We start from the raw sequence: 23,065 nt of genomic DNA on the forward strand, positions 1-23,065 counted from the left end.
CATGCGTGAGACGGGCGCGCTCCTCCCGGCGACGGTTTCCTAGCAGCTGGGCGCCTGCGCCGCGCGTCGTTCCAGCGCCCGCGGAGGGAGGTGCTGCGCGTCTGAGCACGGGCGCGCTTGCGCAGTAACTAGACGCGGGCGTTTCTTTCCTTCCTTTTTATAGAGTTGGCTGGGGGGAGATTGGAGTTGTAAAATGGCGGCTTGGAGCATATTCGGCGCCGTTCCCCCGGCGGTCTCTGGCTGAGCGGCGGCTCACCCTCACTGCCGAACACAGAGAGGCGAGGCGAGGCCCCCAGAGGACATGGTGTTTGAGACCCGGGGCTTGCTGACCACCAAGTCTTTCGAGAACCTCGGCGCACCGGAAGCGACCAGGCGCGCCCAACCCGGCGAGCAGCGGCCGCTCCAGACCCGAGGCCCGCGCGGCTGCAACCTCGCACCTGCTCGCCGTCGCGCACCCGGCTTTCGGCGCACCCACAACCCAGCGAGTGCCGCGGCGGCCGCCTGGGAGGTAAGAGGAGGGCGGGCAGCGTGGCAGGAGAAGGAGCCGAGCCTGGGGAGAGGCGCCGGGGTCACGGTACGGGACTCGGCCTGGAAGGGGGAGCTGGGCTGCGGGTCCCAGGCCTGGGGAGGAGGCAGCCGGGGTCCGGGTGCGGGAGTCGGAGCTGGAAGGGGAACCCTGGGCAGGAAGCCGGGATCCAGATCCGGGACCCGGACCCGGAAGGAGGACCCTGGGCTGGAGCCGGGGTGAGAGGCCCGGGCTTGGGGTGGAGGAAGCTGGGGTCCGGGCGCGGGACTCGGACCTGGAAGGGGGATTCCGGGCGGGGGACGGGGTGAGGGGCCCGGGCCTGAGGAGCAGGAAGCTGGGGTCCGGGCGCGGGACTCGGACCTGGAAGGGAAACTCTGGGCGGGAGCCGGGGTGAGGGAACCTGGGTCTGGGGTGGAGGAAGCTGGGGTCCGGGCGCGGGACTCGGATCTGGAAGGAGAAGCCTGGATAAGGGGTCCGGGCCGTGGGGTGGTGGGGTCAGCCGGGGAGGGTGGGGCGGGACGATCCCAGCGGCGCGTAGTCGGGTGCTGTTTGTGAAGCCGGGCGCGGGACCGACCTGTCGGGGCTGCGGCGCCCAACTTGGGTGAGGCGGCCCCGGCGGAGGCCGGAGCGGGCAGGGACCATCGTGATCCGGCCACCCTTCCTAGCCGTTCCCCTCGGTACTTCTTCCTTCTTGGCCAGCTCGCCGCCCTCTCCTCGCTCCCGACGCTACCTCTGCCTCGGCTCCACTTTCTTAGTGCAATCCCGGGCTATCGATCGGCTCTTGTACTCTGTTCCCTTAAGAAGCAATTTTGAGACTTCCTCTTCCCCTGGCATGTCAGTCTCCGGGGTCTGCCCCCTTGTTTTTTGTTGTTGTTTGTTTCCTCGGTCAAATGTGGGCAAATGTGTTTTCATCTTAGGGTATCCTGGTGTTGACTGAAGTTCAGCCCCAAGGATGAGGCAGCACTTGGTAGCAGAGACCGCATGACTCTATCCGGCGCAAATAATAGCTTTTTCCCAATTACGAAAACTCGCAATTTGCTATGACAGTGTTTCCCACCTAGGAATCCTTTCAAAAGCTGGTACCTTTTTAACCACAAGCCCAAACGTTTTCTAAATCTTTTTTTTTTTTAAACAGATTTTAAGTAAACTACACCCAAAGTGGGGCTGAAACCAACAACCCTGAGATCAAGAGTCCCTCGCTCTACTGGCTCAGTCTGCCAGGTGCCCCTAAATTCTTAGTAATAGCCGGGACATAAAACTCCTTAGGTGCTAGGCCTCGTTCTGAGTACGTAACAGAGACTTCCGTCCCGCCCCCTTCTTTTTGCATAAAAAGAAAAATTTATTAACTGAAGCATCATGCTTTGAAATAAAATATGGATTTGCTAAAATATATTTTAAAGCCTGGCTCATAATTGAAGTCTTTTTTTCCACACTGTACTTTGTACATTTTGAAGAAAAAAAAATAGTATTTTTTTATAGCCTTTGCTTCTAACAAAATTTGTTTCTTTAATAAGATTCATTAAGCCCTTCCACTGTTCTGGGCACTGTGCTAAACTAACTTTTTTTCTTTTTTTCTTTCTTTCTTTTTTAAGTTTTTTGAGACAGAGACTGAGCATGAGCAGGGGAGAGGCACAGAGAGAGGGAGACACAGAATCTGAAACGGGCTCCAGGCTCTGAGCTGTCAGCACACAGCCGGATGCGGGGCTCGAACTCACAGACCGTGAGATCATGACCTCAGCCGAAGTCGGACGCTTAACCGACTGAGCCACCCAGGCGCCCCCAAACTAACTTTTTTTCTTGATCTTACTTCACCACACCTGCCTTGTCTACAGATGAGGAGGCCAAGTCACAACAATTAAATAACTTGCCAAAGGTCTGGCAAGAAAATGGCAGAACCGAGATGCCGGCATCGCGTAGCATTTTCCGAAATCCGTAGTGCCCCGGGTCACTGATTGAGCACTTCTGGAATACCTCCTAGAAGATGGACAGGTTGGGGGCTTTTGGAGGGGGTCAGTAAACACAGCGAAGATCCCTGCCCTGTGGCGAGGTCACAGATTCAATACATAGGGTAGGATACGGACGCGGCTGTGTTCATTTTGGTCATTTTGGTTTTTACTCTGCTGGTTGTCTCCTCACTTGTGGGTGTGAGTTCGATGCTGAAATTTTACTATGGTTTTTGCACTTTGAGCGTCACCCTTTTTTGCCTTAATCACTTACAGTTACGGCAAAAGCGACTATTTCAACTTCTCCCCTCTTCTGCCCTCTGGTGGAGGTGCTACTTACTGAGTAGGGAAAGAATCCCAGCAGAGACCTGGCCTCTGAACCTTTGGAGTTCAGTAAGAGCATGTCTGAAAGTACCTTGATTGTTTGAATCACAAAGATTAACGGCAAAAGTTAACGAGGTATTTGGTGGGGGGAGACCTTAAAAAAGGATTTGCAGGTAATGGCTGGGTCTCCTATTTCATGTGTTAGCAACTTGGGCTTTAAAACCATTTATTCTGTAATCAGGAAAGAAAGCATGTACGTACTTGTAAAAGAGAAGTTTAGATATTATTAAGATATTATTAAAAGCTGAAAATCCCCTATGTAATGACTCCACAGGGGGCCAGAGTTTGGAGGACTTTGGAATGTCAACATTTGAATTTTATTGTGTAGATAGTAAAGAGAAATAGGCCGGGTGTAAATGTGTATCTTAATGACCATGAAATTCTAGGAACTGACTCTGGTAGGTTGTGGTGTTGAGTAAAATGAGTGGGGAAAGACCTTCAGAAAGGAGTCTAGACAGGTTTCAGGGACCCTGAATGAACTGGTGAATTCCAGGCAAGGCGGGTAGCACGGGAAATGGAATTTGCTTGGTCCATTTAGCTGGTGAGCTAGAGAACGAGCCAGTTCAGCACTCACAATGGAGCTCTCTGTTGAGTGTTTTGGCATTTTTGTTTTTTATAGTAAACAACATATATTAGGATCAGAAAACATTGCAGATTTTAAGGGTTGGTTTCAAGGACCCTCTCTGGTTAGCTGCTTGTGTCCACTGCAGAGATAATACTGTTGCCCCCCGCCTCATAACAGTGGCTTTAGAGTTGAGCTGATGTCTTATTCTTGAAGGGTTATATGTAAATTTTCAGAATGTTAACACATCGATATTAATTACATTTTGAACTTTTAAATGATATTCTAGCTTAGCAGTATACAGATTGGGGTAATTAAATGTTCAGTCTCGGGCAATTTATTTCTATCAATTGTCTGTAGCCTAAAGAAAGGTACTCATGCTGTGAAGGTATTTCCACTGCCTTATTAAAATTCTTGTCTAAGGATGAGCTTCTTTACTGAATCATCTTTAAGAGAATTTGAAGTGTTTAAAATGTTTTGCCTGTAGCAAGACTGTGATTATAATTTGCATAGAATAAATTAATCACTTGTTGATTACGTATACAGTACTTCAGATTTTTAAAAATCAGTGTTATAGTGTTTTTTCAAACGGAGCTGGTTTAGCATTGTTTAAAATTCTTCGTAAAAATTCTTTAAAAATTCGTTGTAAGGAATTACATCTTGATCCAGAAAAGTAAACTTTTCACTTCTTTCACTTTTAACGTAGGGTTGAAACAATGGCCAAAAGAATTGCTGAGAAGGAATTGACCGACAGGAACTGGGATCAAGAAGACGAAGCAGAGGAGGTAAGACCTTTCCCCAAGAACGATTCCCTGCTGCTTCTAAATTTAAATTCATTTTGGGATTCCTTGGGCAGATTTGGCAGGAAAATCAAAAGGCCTTTTTAGGGGCGCCTGGGTGGCTCCATCAGTTAAGCAGCTGACTTCAGCTCAGGTCATGATCTCACGGTTCGTGGGTTCGAGCCCCGCATCGGGCTCTATGCTGACAGCTCGGAGCCTGGAGTCTGCTTCAGATTCTGTGTCTCCCTCTCTCTCTGCCCCTCCCCCGTTCATGTTCCATCTCTCTGTGTCCCAAAAATAAATAAACATTAAAAAAAAATTTTTATTAAAAAAAAAAAAGGCCTTTTAAAGAACAGCCGGAACAGGAAATAGTATGGTTTCTTATGATCTGTACTTAGTGTAGAAATTTATTTATTACATTTGGCTGTCTTTTTCCCACTAGTTCCCGTTCCTGAAATATTCTGCACCTTTGTAGAAGCACCTTCCTGAATTTCATATACTTGCTGCATTCTAAACTCATAGTTTTAGTCAAGCCTGAAGGGTGAGTAAGCGATCTGGTCGTGAACTTAGCATCGCGCCCGAACGTGAGAAGTGGTACTACGCCACGTGACTTCTCCGTCTGCCGCACCCATAATTTGAGATTTCTGATTGGGGTCACCTCCCTTACCCTAATGCTTCTTGGAGGCCTGTCTTACTTCATGTTCGCACAGATCTGAGACCCCCACCCCCGCCCCCACCCCCACAACAATGAAGTAGAATTTGGATGGCCTAGTTTCTTTCCTCACAAAATAAAAATGGTCTTCCCTCAGAAATATTTCCTTTTCTCTCTTACAAAGAATAGAAATAACAGCTGCATTTTTAGTGCCTTGTCAGCAGTTTGATGCTCCCAGGCCAATAGAATGGTGCTAAGTTTAAAAAAAAGAGGAAGAAGTAGAAATCTGCAAAACTGTTTCCAAGCTTATTCTAAAACTGTCTTCTTGCTGAATCTGTCTTGTCGTATGAACATTTTTTCCTTTACAAATACATGTATTCCTATGTTTAGGGAAACCAAAATCACAAGTTTATTAATATTTCGACAAGGTTTTCAACATTTCTAACTGACTTGGTGCTTTTTAACCAGGTCTTTGGTAACTCGGGTTTTTTCCAGATCTTCTGCCGAGTTTCATTCTGGGCCTAGTAAGATTTAAGACTGCGGCATAATGATTTGCTTTGATGCTAAGATACTTCAGGTATGAAAGGACCTCCATTTGGATTGAATCTCATGAGTCTGAAAGGGCATTCCATTTGTTTGGGGACAAATGCAACCAAATAGTCCCGTCTGTAAGCATGGAGGTCTCTTTAACCTTACCTGAAATAACTATGGATGACATCTTCTTACAGAAAGTATTTCATGCCAGCCCTACAGGGTAAAAGAAGGGTTGAAATAAACCCAAAGATCTTCAGCCAACTTCTGATTATGGACGAGGTACTTTAGCTCCTGGGAAGAGCGGTAGCTTCCAAGCAGGGGCCCTTAGGAGTCCCGGGTACATCAGTGGGCTTTTGGGTGATGGACAAATGGGCAAGGTTTCTCTTAAAAATGGTATGCACACGTGATAAAAATAAAATGTGTTTTTGGAAACTGAAGTAGTAACGTACTAGATTGGGGCATTTGGGTTTTAGAACTGGCTCCACCACCGTTAACTGGTGATGATCTTTAAGGTAACTGTTGGCTTTTGAAGAACAAATTTTGCTTCTTAAAAGTGGATTTTTATTCTAAGATACATGTCTTTAAATATATTTAAAATTTGAAGAACCAGTTCTGAATAGTTTTCTACCAAACTTTTGATGGTCTTGGTCTTAGCAAAACTTTTTTCTGTGTGTGCTCCTCTCCGGATTGTATGCAAAGCCTGGATTTGCATAGATCCTGGGAGACTTCTTTCTTTTCCTTTTTTTTTTTTTTTTTTTTTTGAGAGAGCACACTAGCAGGGGAGAGGCAGAGGGAGAGAGAGAATCGTAAGCAGGTTCCATGCCCCTCACAGAGCCCAGCCCAGCACGCAGCCCATTTTGGGGGCTTGATCTGGATCCCAGAACGGGCCTGGAACTCATGTACCGTGAATCATGACCTGAGCCGAAATCAAGAGTCAGATGTTTGACTGAGCCACCTAGGCGCCTCGTTCTGGGAGATTTCTGATTCATCTAAGTAGCTTTGGGATTCACGATGTAGACGACAGACATAAACTTTATTTTAATCTGCCCTCTCCTTACTTTGTTATTAGTATTAACAGTATGTTAAAACCAGATATGAAGATAAGTTTGGTTAGGCTTTTTTGTTCATTTCTTTTTTGGGGCCTCATCTTAACTGCTGTTTAATTTGTACACCTGCAGGTGGGAACATTCTCAGTGGCCAGTGAGGAAGTCTTGAAGAATAGAGCCATAAAGAAAGCAAAGCGTAGAAATGTTGGATTTGAAGTGAGTGTTTTCTTACCGCCCTTGGCATTAAACGCTAATTTGACTCCTGAGTTGCAGAGCATTTCTACCTCTGGGAGCCCTCAGATCGATAAATGCTTTTTAAAATGCTAACTCCACTTGTGAAAATCCTTGATGTAGACCACGGGAGATGGACAACAAGAAGCGTGAGATCTGTACCTGACCGAGTTGCAGAAATCCAGTGTCGATCCTGTAGACGAGATTCCAGCCGAACGGCAGTAAGGAGAGGAAAAGACACATGGAACGATACAGACAGAAGTAGTGGCAGGTGGCGTAGGGAAGGGAAACGCAAGGTGTCCTCGGAGTCCTGCTGCATCCTGGCGTCGAGGGGAGGGTCGGGGGGAGTCCTTTAGCTCTGAAAGAAGCATGGCAGGTGCGGGTTTTCTTCCCAGTATAGTAGGTTACAGTGTTTTCCTTCCTGTGTTCACAAGGATAAAGGATGAACTGTAACTTGTGAATGGAAATCACGTGGTCCGTATGCAGCAATCACTCCCACGTTTAACTAGTCTCCCCCGGTACAATTCCCAGCCCTCAGATACCTTCCAGATACCTGAGTGCTGACTCGGTGGCCCGGACATCTGTTGTCAGGCTGGAGGAGCTGCTTGGAACATCCGGGGTGGCAGCTTGGGAATGAATCTGCTCCCCTGCACCTTCCGTGGCGACTCTGTTCGGTTTTGTTATTCCAAGTTTGCACTGATGCGATTTCATTCTTAAAGACTGGTGACCGGTCAAACCTAGGTATCAAGCCTAGTGAAGTTTGATGGCTCTTCCTCGGAGAGGGGGCAGCAGGAGGGAAGGACAACTTAATTGTGGAGGAAGTGATCGGTTCAGTTGGGGAAATGTGTTCTAAGAGCCTGGGGTACATTGAGGTGAAGTTCTGGAAGACCACTAGGTCTGTGGGCGGCTTCCTGGAACAGGAGGTGCAGCTGTGAGAGTCCTCACCACGCGGGAGGTTGAAACCAGGGAGGGTGGCTGAGAGTGGCATCTCACGGTGTAGACAGAAACCAGAGGAAGACCGCCTCAGGGAGGGATGGCCCGGCTGTCAGATGAGGGACAGTGAAGAAGTACAAGCCGTGTCCACCACAGTCCAGACTGGGCCAGAGGGAAGGGGGTTGGGGCCCTCTGGCTGCTGAAGGAAATAAAAGACACATAATTTCGACTATAACTTGCAGCGTCAGGTTTCCATCAGAGCTTGTATATTAGAGAAATTAACAGTTCTATCATCTGCTTAAGTGCTGAAATGTGACTTTTCCTATATACAGTTGACTGTTGACAGTACGGGTTTGAATTGCATTTATACGCAGATTTATTATTTTTTTTGATAAGGGAGGATGTTGGCGTCCCTAACCCCTGGTTGTTCCCACGTCAACTGTCCTGGATTTGTTGTGCTGAGCACTAGCGATTCATTGGTGGGTGAAGACAGGAGTGAGTAAAATATCTGTGCCTGGTGGGACTTACGTCCTAACGATGGAAGAGACACGCTGAATATATAATTTTAGTTTTCCTCTAAGTGCCATGGAGAAAAATCAAAGTACGTGAGGGAGATTGACAGACACGGGTGTGAGCCCCGGTGGATTACCTCTTTCGCTTGTACTCTCATTTTTCTGAATGACTCCATTCCTTCGTTTAAAAGCCAGTGGTTCTTGAATTTTTGTGATGGCTCTAGAGCCAATGCACTGTCAGCAGTCTCTAAAATAACTATCAATATCCTCTGGTTTTTAAATCTCATGCAAAGTAAAAGGCTCTGAGGAGCTACTCACAGCTTTTTATGCTTCGGCCATGGAATCTTATAGAATGATCGCGCTCTGTGTGGTGTCTTCGGGATACTGAGTCGTTAAAAATCAAATTTATAGAGTGTCAGAACCGAAGAACTATATTTATTACATGCATTGAAATTTATGCAAGTTAAGGCTTTGCTTTTGTTTTTGTTTTCTGGGTTTTTCTGGCCTAATTTTTTTGCCCCAATTGTATCCATGGTCAGTAACCATCTGAAATCCTATGTTTATGATTGAAACTTTTTGAACGATTTTTTAAAACTTTGCAATAATATTACGCTAACTGGCCCATTTAGAAAATGAAGAGTTTCTAGTGTAAGTAATTTTTTGTGAGCTCATGATTCTAATTCGTTTGTGCGTGAACTTAAGGTCGGTGCACTCCCGTGGATGTTGTGAGCATACGTATTTGAGAGTATTTCCTAGAGCCTCCCTTGGATCCTTGATCCAGAAAGCAGACCATCCCCTGCTGCGGTAGAACCACTGTTTTGAACGGGAGGGAAATAGTAACTTCAGTCAAGCACTGTAAACTGAGGAACGTGTCTCCAAAAGTTTCCAGGGGCAGAGAGCAGTGTTAGAAGTTCATAGGCGTGCCAGATGTTTCCAGAGCATCTCAGGTTAGAGAGGTGAGAGAGCCAGCCACAGTGGGTTGAAAGTGCTAGAAAGACCCTGCTACTTACTGGAAGTCGCAAGAAAGTGGAGAATAAAAATGGCGCCTGTGGATTTCTCAACTAAGGGAAAGTCTAGATCTGAGAGTCAGCTTCACCAGTTCCCAGAGACGAAAGGCTGCAGAAGGGCTTAGGAGATTACAGGTAAGTGGGTAAAGCACTTGGAGTTCACCTGACTTGATGTTTCTACAGCATCCTGGGGCCAATGGTCTTTTTGATTGCATAGTACGTGAAAAATGGTTCGTTAGGGATTCGTTGTATTGAAATGTTTGCTTTTAGTTACAGTTCTGAGGCTGCGTACATAACTTTACCGCATTCGTCTTTTTTGTCTCCTATTTCCTAAATCTATTTTTAAAAACAAATCTCACTGTAAATTGGGACTGTCCTTCATGGCTGTCTCAGGAAGGCAGCTTTGGATGGCAGAGCTGTGTCATCAGGAGGAAAATCTGCCTCATTTCCAGCTTTGCTGGCAGTTTTCCTTTAATGCTGCCGGCATAAGGATTCTAGGTGCTGTTGAGCCAAGATAATACTGTTACTTACTTAGTTGTAAAAGAGAGTTATCTAATGTGTGCTCTTTCTTTGTGTTTCAGTCTGATAGTGGAGGGGCCTTTAAAGGTTTTAAAGGTTTGGTCGTACCATCTGGAGGAGGAGGGTTTTCTGGATTTGGTAACGGTGCTGGAGGGAAGCCTTTGGAAGGACTGTCTAATGGAAGCAGCATAACTAGTGCCCCTTCCTTCTCCAGTGCCAGGGCGGCGAGCGAGACCAAGGCAGCCTTTGGTGAGTAGGTTCCCCTCCCCCTGGTCACATCTGGGTAAAGACCATCTGGAAAGTAACTCTGCAAAGATACTTTTCTTGTACTTATCCCGGGTCCTGGGACTAAACGAGCAGAAACAGGGTGATACCGAAAGGGATGCAAATTAGATATCGGCTATTTGCAGAGGAAGTGAATAGAGCAGAAGCTTTTGAGCCAGGATAGACCGAGGTTCTGTTCTCAGTTCTGCCGGTCGCCGGCTCTGTGACCCTGGTAAAGTCCCTTAGCCTGTGAGCGTCCAGATCTTCAACTGTGAAATGAGAGTGACCCTCGGAATTGACCTGAGGGTCAAAGGAGAAGAGGACGCTCTCAGTGGACCCTCTGTAAAGACCTGCCTTCCGTCTCCTCATTCGTTCTGTGGGGGCCGAGGACTTTCTGTGTGGTGCACGCCCCCCTGGAACCTAGGGGGTCCTCCGGCCTAGGTTGGTTTCGCCCGGCGTGTGTTCATTGCCTGATCTGTTCTGAGAGAGTTGGTCAAGAGCTCTCGGGATCAGTGACAGAGAATGGAATCCTGCGCTGCGGTCTTCGGTTTTCAGAAGTGACCCTGGGCTGGTTGGATTGTACTTCGCTAGGTATTTTAAGTGTGGCCCGTTGGGTGTTAATTAGGCGGAGTGTTCGGCGTGATGAAGCTAGCGCTCCCTGTTAAGATTTTAACTGCACGAGTACGTGCTCATCCCACAGCGTTGGGGGTTAAGCTTTCCCCTGACCGTTGTGACAGTTCTCGGGGAAGGCAGGCATCAGGCATCCTTTTGAAAGAAAAGACCATTTTAAACCTTTAGAGGTTTAATTGACACGAGCCCCGTTTTTGTACAAAGTTTGATTTTTGTGATCACTGCTTCCTAAATGTCAGACGTGCACACCCTTCTTGAACTGTCACAAAACTAGGGTACGGTAAAAGAAAATACGAAGGCAGTGCCGCATAAAAATCTGGGGGATAGAATCCAATCAGCCTCTCAGTAAACGCTTCAAACTTTAATTTCCTATAGGATCTGTCGCCGCAAATGGTCCTACCTCCTTGGTCGATAAAAAGATTTTAAATCTCAAAACTAACGGTGACAGCCAGCAGCCCTCTTCCTCCGGCCTCCCCTCTGGCACGGCCTGCCCCAGGAACGCCTATCACAAGCAGCTGGCTGCCTTAAACTGCTCGGTGCGGGACTGGATCGTGAAGCACGTGAACGCAAACCCGCTCTGCGACCTGACGCCCATCTTCAAAGACTACGAGAAATACCTGGCGGGGATCGAGCAGCAGCTCGGGAGCAGCGGCAGCTGCAGGGATTCCGAAGGCGACTCCGACAAGACGCCCGGCGCCACCCCGTCTCCCTCCCTCTTTGGGTCAACGAAGTCACAGCAGGAGTCCACATTTTTGTTTCACGGTGGCAAAACCGAGGACACGTCCGAAAAGAAGACGGAGGCGGATCCTGAAAAGAAAGCGGACCCGTCGGCGGGAGCAGCAGGTGCCTCGTTTCACTTTAGCAAGAAGATCGAGAGTTCTGCCTTGGGCTCCTTAAACTCTGGCCCCCTGACTGGGTTTTCATTCTCTTCTGGAAGCTCCGGTTTATTTGGCAAAGATATCAGCCAGAGTAAACCGGTCTCTTCACCGTTCGCCACCAAGACGCTGGAGGTTCAAGCCGACGGCGGCAGCAACGAACGCAAAGGTAATGACAGAGTCCCAGGCCGTCCTCGCGGGTCGGCTCCGGGTGTGTCCGAGTTGGTGTGTAGTGGCACGAGCGTAGGTGTGTGTTTCGGACGGATCTGGATTCACGCTGTGATTGTCACTTCCTAGGTGCGATCCCGGACAAAGTTGGCCAGCTGTTTCTGAGTCTGTTTTCCCTACTTGTAAAATGGAGCAAGACCGCTTTTGTAGAGTTTATTGTAAGGATTAAGAATACAAAGGTAAAAGTGAGGAACATCTAGATATCTGGCACGATGACTTTGAAAATTATGAAACGCGTGGCTTTACATGTAAAAAATTGAGTGGCGCCTGGGTGGCTCCGTTGGCTAAGTGCCCGAGTCTTGATTTCAGCTCAGGTCATGATCACAGGGTTGTGGGATCAAACCCCACGTTGGGCTCTGTGTTAAGCCGTGGAGCCTACTTAGGATTCTCCCTCCCCCCCTCCCCTCTCTCTCTCCCCTCCCCCCTCCCCCCTCCCCTCCCCCTCCCCTCTCTCTCCCCTCCCCTCTCCCCTCCCCCCTCCCCTCTCCCCTCCCCCCTCCCCTCTCCCCTCTCTCCTCCCCTCCCCTCTCTCCTCCCCTCCCCTCTCTCCTCCCCTCCCCTCTCTCCTCCTCTCTCCTCCCCTCCCCTCTCTCCTCCCCTCCCCTGTCTCCTCCCCTCCCCTGTCTCCTCCCCTCCCCTCTCTCCTCCCCTCCCCTCCCCTCCCCCCTCCCCTCCCCCTCTTCTCCCCTCCCCTCTCTTCTCCCCTCCCCTCCCCTCTCTCCTCCTCTCTCCTCCCCTCCCCTGTCTCCTCCCCTCCCCTGTCTCCTCCCCTCCCCTCCCCTCTCTCCTCCCCTCCCCCCTCCCCCCTCCCCTCCCCCTCTTCTCCCCTCCCCTCCCCCTCTTCTCCCCTCCCCTCTCTTCTCCCCTCCCCTCCCCTCCCCCCTCTCCTCCCCTCTCCCCTCTCCTCCCCTCTCCCCTCCCCTCCCCTCCCCTCCCCTCCCTCCTCCCCTCCCCTCCCCTCCCCTCCCCTCCCTCCTCCCCTCCCCTCCCCTCCCCTCCCCTCCCTCCTCCCCTCCCCTCCCCTCCCCTCCCTCCTCCCTCCTCCCCTCCCCTCCCCTCCCTCCTCCCCTCCCTCCTCCCCTCCCCTCCCTCCTCCCCTCCCCCCTCCCCTCCCCTCTCCCCTCCCCTCCCCCCTCCCCCTCCCCCCCCCCTACTCCTCCCCTCTCCCCTACTCCTCCCCTCTCCTCTCTCCTCTCTCCTCTTTCTCTCCCTCTCCCCTGCTCATGCTCTCTAAAATAAAAATTAAGTGAATTAACTTCATTTGACAATTGTGTCTTATTGAAAGAACTGGTCATAGGGGCACCTGGGTGACTCAGTCAGTTGAGCGTCCGACTTCGGCTCAACTCATGATCTCGCAGTTCATGAGTTCAAGCTCCGCATCCGGCTCTGTGCTGGCAGCTTGGAGCCTGGAGCCTGCTTCCAATTCTGTGTCTCCCTCTCTCTGCCCCTTCCCCGTTCATGCTTGTCTCTCTCTCTCTCACAGATGAATAAATGTTAAAAAAAAATTTAAAAAAAACTGGTCATAAACATCTATGGGATTTCTTGTGTTTAGGTTTTTATAATCATAGGTGAGGTCACATGGCAGAAAAGTGCTCTACTATAAATAAAACAGGTAGACTCTTGTTAGCCATGGGGAACAAATTGACGGGGTTTTCCCTGGATGTGTCTGGGTTGCAGCCGCCTTTCCAGAAGTTTCCACCTTGTGTAGTATCAGTGCCCCCAGTCAGCCTTCCCTCCCTCTTTTCTTAGCTCTTTGAGGAGAGGGGTTTGCGTCCCGATCGCTTGTCATCACGTGGTGACTGTGAACAGCCCGCACATGTGAAGATACTTCTTCGTAAGCAGTTAAAAAGTATACATCTCAGGAGATGTGAACTTCATGAGAGGGAGAAAGAAAGGAACCCGCGGTGGCCGGTTTGCCACCAAATGTTCCGTGTCCCTCCTCCTGGAGCGAGACTGCCGGTACCCCTCTGCCTGGCCGTCAGGTGCGCCGTCAGGCACCGGCTGCCCCATGCACAGCAGAGGATGGAGACCGCCCCTTCCCTTCCCCTGCCCTGAACGGGACCAGTGGGCCCGGGGCAGTGGCAGAGCCTGTGGGAGGGATGTGGAAGTGAGGGTGCCTGCGTCTCCGGGTGCTTGAGGTGCTTGGCGCATCGGAAGGACTAAGCTTGTTAAAATACCGGGATGCCTGGGGCCTGCCGTGGAGAACCTAACTCCGGACTACCTTCCTTGTGAGAGGGTGCAAGCCAGGGGAGGGGCAGAGGGAGAGAGAATCCCAAGCAGGCTCCACGCTCGGCGCGAGCCTGACATGGGGCTCCACTCATGACGGTGAGCTCATGACCTGCGTGGACACCAGGAGTCGGGCACTTAACGGACAGAGCCCCCCAGGGGCCCCCCAGGACTGCCTTCTTAAAATTTAAATCTTGTCTTTGAATTGTTTGAGCACCAGAATTGTTGCTGTTTAATTTATTGAGTTTCCTGAGACTTTCTCCAAAGGATGTTACGTGCATCCCACAGTGACTTCAATCTCCCCTGTGCCTGGGGCCCTGGGCTCGGTCAGGGAGGGGACCCTTGGGACCCGAGCCCCAAGCGTTGTGGCAGTTCAGGCAAAGCTTGCTTACACACGGGGGTGGTTTCTCTTGACAAGTCCTGTAAACAAGTTTATCTTCCTTATCTTTGGCCATTGCTCAGATCGATTATTCCTTAGCTCCTTAGCAGGAGCATTTGGGGGGAAGGGGGCTAGAACCCCATCTGACATTCTTCTTCTCTAGTGGGGTAATCTTGAGTATGTGTGGGTGTTGATTGGTTATTTTCCTGTTAAAATTTGGGCACTGAATCATGTCGATAACTTTTCATTCCAAGGCCTTCTACAAATTGACGTCTAGGAGAGAGAAGTAGGGTCCTGTTAAAAATTCTCATTTTTCAGAAAACCATTAAAATCCAGCGAGTCCTCCCGCTCCCCCACGCCCAGTTAGACGCGTGCTTTCGATTTCTACATCGGCTTACGTAGGATTTTTAGGTTGAGGATGGGGGGTGGTGCGGGGATAGACAGCTTCTTCTGTTACATCGTTAAGCGTTCGATTTGAATTTTACTGAGTTGGTCTTGTTTTTATAAAAGGCGGAGATGAAGAAGAGAATGATGAGCCACCCAAAGTAGTAGTTACTGAAGTGAAAGAAGAAGATGCGTTTTACTCCAAAAAGTAAGTGGGAGTCCTGGGAGTGCCTTTGGTGAGCATGTCTTCGGAGACGTGGGAGGAAGAAAGGGGCCCACGGAACACGCCGAGCATCCCGTCCCGGGGTCAGGCTGTGCTTGCCCTTTGAACTGGACAAGGAAGAATTCTTGACCTGTGTGTTTACAACAAGCTGATTCTGTAAATTTCCTGTGGGCGTATCCTACTCTTTGTTATTTTTCTTTTCTGCCTTTTTTTTTTTTTTTAAGAGGGCAAGACAGCGAGTGGGGGAGGGGCAGAGAGTGAACCCCAAGCAGGCTCCGCCGCAGAACCCGACGCAGGGCTCGATCCCTCGAACTGTGAGATCGCGACCTGAGCCAAAGTTGGACACTTAACTGACTGAGTCACCCCAGTGCTCCTCTTCTTTCCTGCTTTTTAAAGTGCTTTTTAAAGTGCTTTAGAGACAGGTTTTTCCGTGACCCACCTGCCCCATTTCCACTTGGGCTTCTCTCCTTCTCTGCCCCTCCTCCTTCCTGCACAAAGTCACCTTGTCACTGATTCCAGATTTGGTTTTACTCCCGCTCTTCCTCAGGCAGCCTCCTGTCTTCATGGGGACATGGCTGGCCTTTGTGGGTTTTCTCAGCCAGCAAGTTGTGCACAGTGACCATCCCTTGGTCTTTCCCCCAGTGATGAGAGTTGTTTTGGGTTTTTTTGTTTGTTTTTATATGAGAGCTGTTGCTTTCAGAAAAAAGATCAGAGGAAATTTTGAATTCTCTCATTCCAGTGAGATGAAATTAGTGCTTTTTAATAAAGATATTTACAGAATACTTATTTGTGCCATTTTAGAAGCTTCCCTACATGTGTTTTTCTAAGTAACAAAAATTTCAGACTGAGTTTCATAACAGGTCACCATATTCTATGGAATCCCCAAGTGTTATATCTGAGAACTTTCAAGGATCCAACAATTCCTTTTGCTTATTCTTAATTACACAGATGATACAAAGGAGTGATCCTGACCTGAGATTCTTTGCTAACTGGAACAAATCAAAGGAGCAGGCAGTGGTTTGGGTTTGTTTATTAACAACCTAAGGAGACGTGGGACACGGCAGGCTAGGGAGACATTTGATTACATTACTGGTAGTTCAGCCTTGCTTAAGAATGTTTTCCAAGATTTCAGCATTTGGTAGACCCAAAATTGGAGTCCAGAAGAAACTTAAAAAATAAATAGGAAAAGAGGGAAGAGAGATGGGAGCAGAGTGTCCTGCATTTATTCCTGTCCTTAAAGGACCCGGTCAACCTCTTGAGCTCGGGGCCAGAGGAGCACGGCAGAGACCTGTGGGCTGCTTAGCTGTGATTTTGACTGAACTGAGAAAAGTGTCCATTTTAGAAAGTGTCATTTTAAAAGTTGTATGTGACCCACTGGGTTATTTTTTTAGGAGCTAGTGGCAATTTTATTTTTCTTTCGGAGAGAGCAGGTATATGTGCGCATGGGGGAGAGGAGCAAAGAGAGAGAGAGAGAGAGAGAGAGAATGAGAATCCCAAGCAGGCTCCGTGCCCCGTGACCTGAACTGAAATCAAGAGTCGGACGCTCAGCTGACAGCCAGCCAGGCGCCCCATGAGCCACTATTTTAAGAATTATTATTATTTTAAAATTAGGGAGGGGTTCTACAGGATCTAACCAGCTTGCTTGTTCTGGTTTGTGCCCAGACCCAGCTTGAATCAATCAAGGATTCATCCTGAAGCTTCCTCTGCTCGTTTAATGTGGGTTTTTCCACACAAGTGTGAACGGTGGTGGTCAGAAAACTTGTGACTTGGTTTGTCTTTGGAATATCTGATGATGCCTATTTTTCCCCACAGGTGTAAACTATTTTACAAGAAAGACAATGAATTTAAAGAGAAAGGTGTGGGTACTTTGCATTTAAAACCTACAACAAATCAGAAGACACAGCTTTTAGTGCGGGCAGACACCAATTTAGGTGGGTATCTCTTTTTTCAAGTGGCCCAAGTCCTCATAACCACATGGTGTAAAAGACTTCCCCTCGCTCACTGCAGTCCTCTAGGTCAAGTATATTGCTGTGTTTGGGGTCGGAATAGCAGTCGTTCAAACCAAATGCATCCTGTATATTTACTGACTATTTACAGATTTAATTAAGTGACAATGTGTAAGGAGATATAGGTGTGTTAAAAACTATAGCCAAGAAGTCACCAAAATGGTTTTCGTTTTAATTTGTGTTAGAAATGTAACTAAGAAGCTATCGATAAAGTGGATGGTTTAATAAACACAGAAGGTGACTTAACCGTTCGAAGGAATCTGGTTTATGTAGGCAAAAAACTTGAACGTGCTGCAGTCCATCCTTCACCCCACACCCAGCTTCGCCCTCAGAACAGCCTGCCGGAAGGAGGACGGGGCAGGTCTGAGAGGAAGTGGTGGGTAGCTCTGGGCCCTGCCAGGCTGGATACAGAAACTTCCCTGTGGCTTTTTTTCCCCGAAGGCGTGATGCATGGGTGACGCCATCATGGTACTAATGGGTCCCCCCACCGCCCCACTACCCATCCGGGAGCCATGCTTGCCTCGGACAGAGGTTTCTTTGCTGACCATTCTGCCTTTATTCCAATGACCTCGTGAAGGCTCCGGGTCGTGCCAAAGTGTTCTTCCTTTCGTGTAAGAACGGACGCCTCTCAGCAGGGCCTGGCTGCTGCAACGGAGGCCGGGGATGTGGGCAGGAGCGGGGTGGAAGGTGGTTTCCCCGCAGCAGGGCCAGGGCCTGCCAGAGTCCTCGTGGTCCTCTTGGAGGGACGCCGTGCTGGCATGTGCACCAGGGATCCAGTGCCCTTTCCCGTGACCTCCCTGATGGCCCCCCGTGTTAGATCGGTTAAGTTGAAGAGGGCTTCTGGATTGAATGCTTCGCGTATTAAAGCTGTAGTCTCCCGACACGGGGTCTGTGTGATTTTGATGTACCTTTTCCTTTGCTTAAATGCAGGCAACATACTGCTGAATGTCCTGATCCCGCCCAATATGCCGTGCACCCGAACGGGGAAAAACAACGTACTTATTGTGTGTGTCCCAAACCCACCCATCGATGAGAAGAACGCCACCGTCCCGGTCACCATGTTAATCCGGGTAAAAACAGGTGAGGACGCAGATGAGCTGCACAAAATTTTACTGGAGAAAAAGGACGCCTGAACGCCCTCCCTCTGCGGAGTCGCTGCCGAGCTGCTGCCCCCTCCCCCGCCCTCCGCGTAGTCAGCCCGCCGCGGACGGTAACTTAGAACTTTGTGAGGAAGATGAATGTGGCCAATAAAACCTGCAAATGTTAAGCGTCAAGAAACCGTATTCTCCCTTCTTAACAACTGTCTGATGTGTAAAATACGTTTGAATGAAATTTTTTGGAAGATTTTTAATGTTCATTTATTAAACTGACCGCAAGTGATTTCTTAATAGACTAAAATCAGGGTATCGATTAGACTTCCCAAAGGCTGTGCCGATCCACGGGTTTTGGGGTGTGCTGCTGCGGCCTGCAAGGCGTGCCGGCAACCCCTGCGTCCAGGAGGAAACTTGCCTGTGGCATTCTCTCTGGTGGGCTCGCCTGATTTGGGAGGACCGCACCCTTTCCAAATGAATCTCGCTACCGCGCCGTGACCAAGGCGTTTTTCCTTTGCCGCATCGTCTTGTTTTAAAGCTGAATCTTGACCACCAAATGTTCCCCCTCCGCATTAGAGGCTTTAGCTTATCATTTGCAGACATCGGCCTTTTAGCCCTGTGGCCTGTTTTACCTGATTCAGGAACTGCTTTTTCATTTTAAAAGGAAACAAGTTTGTTCTTTGGTTTTGTAGATGGGGTTTTGTAGTGGCATTCCTGAGGTGCTGTTACCAGTGCGTCCCCTACAGACAGAATGGGGGGTGGTCAGGAATGAGGGTTTAAAAGCACAAATTTGGTAGCTTATAGTTGATAGACCATAGACCTGGGGGAAAAAAATTAAGTTACAGTTCGAGCACGGTACAAAAAAGAAAGTGAATCTGTCCTAGTTCATTTGTACCGTGATGAACCCTGAGGATCTCAGAGCTTTTACTACACATGAGCCATGTAAGTTCACCAGGAAACATGCAATAAGGTCATGGAATTGAAATCGTGTGTGCAAATGTTGCCTTTAACTTTAGACAGAAGTATATCATTCTGCATTTGATAAGTTTCCATTGACTTTTTTAAGAGTAAGATACTCGGCATGTCCATTTGGAAGGGAGCCATGGTTGTGCATGAGAAGATCCCGTCACTTCGCCACCGCTGTTGGGTCGCTAATCCTAGCCTTCTGGGAAGACTCTGGGCACATGAATTAGATGCAGTTTTTAATGTTTAAATGTCCACTTTCATTCCTCGTTAGTCATTTAATGATCTTGTTTTAAAGGCTCAGGGTCCGTGCCTGAGGGCTCACGTTTGTATATTCTAATCTTCAGCGCATAGAATGTTTTCTGACTTAGGAAAGAACAGTCACGATAACTGTAGATAGTACAGTTGCTTTTTTTAAAAAAGAAGCTATAAGTTTTAGATATAAGGGGGGCAGGGAAACCGTTTTATGATCAACCGTGTTAAACACTTGAAGTCTGGTAGTTGGCCCAACATTTATCATGAGATTCTTGTACTTGTTTTCTGGTTCTGCTGAGAGAATTTGGCCCCCGCGTGTGTGTGACTCTGGACAAATACACAGAGAGGTGCTTACACTTTGTGGGACGTGGTCAGACTCTCACCTGGGAGAACAGGGAGGGCGTGGCCACTTCTGTTGCATTTTCCTTTTAGAAAGAGTACGTGGGTGAGTTTCTGTTACCGGCGATCTGTGGGAAGCGGGTGGCTGACACCGTTTCTGCGTTATTGGTCCTGTTCCCTCACCTGAGGTTTATCCAGCCGTTGGAAGGACGAGGACATGTGGGGCCCCGTGTGTCCTACGTTGGCGTCATGTGCTCCCGTGGTCCCCAGGCGCCTTCAGGAGCGCCTCGGTGGCAGTAGCCTCGGCCTGTCCGGTGAGACGTTTGCCAGAAATGGCCCGAAAACATCAGAATTGGGCCACCTCTCAACCCCCCTGGAAAAATAGCTCATAGCTCTTTGAAGTAGTGGGTATGTGTGGCTTTCTCTTTTCCTAACATTCCCGGCAAACTTGCTGCTACAGCTGTCACTGTGAAAGTGATCATTACAGGGACAGATGTGACATGTGCGCCATCACTCACAACGTGCTATTTCCTCCGTGTCCCTTGTGCGTTAGGAACTTTGGCCTCCACTTTAATTACGTACTAATAGAAAAGAGCGTGAGTGTGTGTGGATTTTACTGTAAAGTCTAAGTGCTTATATGTTACTCGGGGGCGGGGCCCCCCAGAGAGCTCACCCCCCACCGTACTCATAGCTCAGTTCCACCCCTTGGCTTTAGTTAGAATTATTTTTAACAAAATAACTAGAAATTTGGCTTTAAACTGTCTGATGTAGATGGAAATTTTTGTATTTAGTTGAAGGATCTGTGATGTGTATCATCTGCGTGGCCCGAAGGATCACCTTTGATCCTAACCGTGCTGCATCATACTGAGTGTCCCAGTGGCCTTTTTTTTTCTTTTTTTCTTTTTTTTTTTTTTTTTTTCAAGCTGGTGCCTGTCCCATCTCCTCTGGAGCATTCCCCAGTAAGCAAAAACTTGGGCGTTGTGCTGTCTTCTTTTTGGAATTACGGGCTGGAAACGTGTGTCCCGTTTTTAAAGCAGTGTGTAGATTGTGTTTTCTACGGAAGGACAAGTCTGGCCATTTGTTAAACTGATTTTCTTGACAAGGATTATTGTTGTACAATTTCAGTTCTACGTTATAGTTTTGATAAGCTGCATGCCAAAAAAGATCTACCTGTTCCGGGGTAGAGAAAAAACAATTCACCTTACCATCAGAGTTCAGAACAAGTTGTCACTGAGCCTTTTTTTGGTTTAGTTTTAAAGTTTAAACAAGTTGTTTGCTTTTTGAGCATTCGTCAGTTACTCTTTACTTCGGAGCAGTCAGGACGCAAGCGCGGGCGTTTGAAGGCTTTGCAGACCAAGTGGCTCACTCCCCAATCCCCGGGTACTTGTGCTCGCTCTGGAAGTGAGAATCTGTGGTAGGACCTGATGTGTCCTGTGGTACCAGCAGGTGGCTGGGAGCAGCCCATCCAGGCCGCGCTCTACACACTGGTACGTTCTTGGCCAGAGGCCATCGTGCTGAGGACCGTGGACTCTGCCAATGCAGGTGCAGTTATAACAGCTGTAAAACTGTTAGCAATCAGTTGGATAAGATGTTTGCTTCCTATGTCACATAGGAAATTGTTTCCTAAAACTAAAATACTTGAATTGTCAGACAATGTAATCTCAATTTGTATTAGTTTTTGAGGAAGTGTAATATCCATGAAATGTGAATAAATGGAAAGTAAACAAAGTCACAGTGTTTGACGCTTTTATGCTCCTGTGATGTTCCTGGTGTCGACACAAGTCAAGCGGACCAGAGGGAGGAGAGGTGTGGGGAGGCAGCGCCCAGAAGCCCCCAGGTCGCAGGAAGATCTGGAGGTGAGGACAGACCTACCCATCGGCCCCCGTGTGTGCAGGTGAGGCCCCTTCCAAGCCACCTGAGTTCGCCGTGTCGGATTCGTGTTTTCACAAATGAGCATTGCGGCGGGGACGGTAGATGGTCACCGGCCACCATGGGAAGCACTGTGCTGGGCGCGCTGCCCTCTGCATCCAGTGCCCGGGCCGACCTCCCGGACGGCCCTGCGGTGGGTTTTGCAAAGCCAGGGGTTTGGGCAGGTGAGTGTGTTTCTTCCACGTAAGTGAGCGGAGCTGGCATCTGTGTCCGGGTCATCTGTCAGAAATCTGAACCCTCCTAAGGATATTTTAAGACTAAGGACCAAAATGATCAAGAAAAAAATACACTGAGGTTATAGAATTTGAAATTTTCAGCGACTTGGCAAACCGCTCTCGAGGTGTTCACAGATTAAACTGCAGTAGTCGTTAGGATACTGCTGTGTCGTCGGTCCGGGGCTGACTCCGCACCAGGCTGTACCGGAGGCGTCACCTGGGTCGGTACTGGGAGGACCGACCTCCCCGTCAAAGTAGCACTCCCAGGCTGCAAAGGTCCAATGGGTGCCATCCGAGCGACACGAGAGGGTGCTTTCTGAGGAGGGAGCCTGTCCCGGAAACGCACCAGCCCTACTGTAGGCGCTCAGGACGGCTGGGTGAGAACAGGGTTCTCAAAAGGGTAACACCTGGGAACTTGTTCAAACTGCAGACCCTCGGGCCCCTCCCCCCAGACCTGCCGGAATCGGAGCCTGGGGATGGATTTTGCTCTGTGTCTGTTGAGAAATTCACGCCTGGAAGTGCGGGATTCAGTCGGTGTTGGTACAGGCGCAGAGACGTGCAACCACCACCACGCGTTCTGGAACGTTTCATCGCTGACCATCTGGGTTTCCTCCGGTGGATAGGCTCGAACGTGAGAACTCCTGGGCCGTCTCCCTCGTGCTCCCTTAGGACTTTTGTTTAAAGGTAACCTAGGAGATGCCCTTGGGGCACGTTGCAGCAGGGGGACGGCCGGGACTCTGTCGACAGGAACTCTGGCAGCCTCTTCACACGCGTGTCCCCACCCTCTGTGCACCCAGGGCGGGAGGTGGTGAGCCCACTTTGTGGCTGAGAAAACCCAGCCCCCGCTGCCACGCGCCTGGGGAGACCCAGAGCCACGCAGGCTCTGCCCAGCGTGCCGCTCGAAGGTGTGTGTGCGCCTGTCCAAGGACTCCACTCACTGGCTTCTGGAATGGACGACAGCCTTCTGAAACAAAGTTGTTTATTCAAAACAACGATAAAGTTCACTAAAAACCACGGTTGTTTCCAACTGAGCAATCCAATTGTTCTATTAAAGTCCGGTTCCAAGATGAACGACCTTAATCCACACATAGGAAAGAAATCCCTTGTCACACCCGTCGGCTTTTGTAGAGGCCAGGGCAAGAGGGAATCAACGAATCTGTGAGCGAAAGAAAGGACGCCTTTTGGTTTCTCCCCCCCCCAAAGCCAACACTTGCCCTTCTTTAATTTTCTCAGCTGTTCTGTCATTTTAACAGCCCAGCACGAAGTCCACCTTGTCCCCCGTTCACCATGTGTATATACAATGGACTATGTTCTTGTACGAATGAATTTCTCTTCCGTTTTCCCCTCCTCCCAATATAAAATTCCCAAAGGTCTGTTCTTCCAGTCGACATGTTCTTCTAAGCTAGGACATGACGATCCCTAAAAGTTCA

The 23,065-nt window shown here is 49.0% G+C and overlaps 1 protein-coding gene across 2 annotated transcripts; it reads left to right on the forward strand.

Annotated features, from left to right (window-relative positions):
* The first annotated feature begins 110 nt into the window (after nt 1-110).
* On the forward strand, nt 111-21,219 carry NUP50 (nucleoporin 50). 2 transcript variants are annotated; one of them, XM_045062506.1, is made up of 8 exons: nt 111-508; nt 4,122-4,200; nt 6,559-6,642; nt 9,691-9,877; nt 10,898-11,566; nt 14,741-14,822; nt 16,650-16,768; nt 17,774-21,219. In XM_045062506.1, the coding sequence occupies exons 2-8, from the start codon at nt 4,132-4,134 to the stop codon at nt 17,974-17,976; spliced, it is 1,413 nt and encodes a 470-aa protein (XP_044918441.1). In that variant the 5' UTR covers nt 111-508; nt 4,122-4,131; the 3' UTR covers nt 17,977-21,219. The 2 variants fall into 2 exon arrangements, with proteins under 2 accessions (XP_044918441.1, XP_019691269.1); XM_019835710.3 differs by lacking the exon at nt 111-508 and adding an exon at nt 554-574.
* Nucleotides 21,220-23,065: the final 1,846 nt, after the last annotated feature.

Source organism: Felis catus, chromosome B4, assembly GCF_018350175.1.
Source record: "Felis catus isolate Fca126 chromosome B4, F.catus_Fca126_mat1.0, whole genome shotgun sequence".
Lineage (NCBI taxonomy): Eukaryota > Metazoa > Chordata > Mammalia > Carnivora > Felidae > Felis > Felis catus.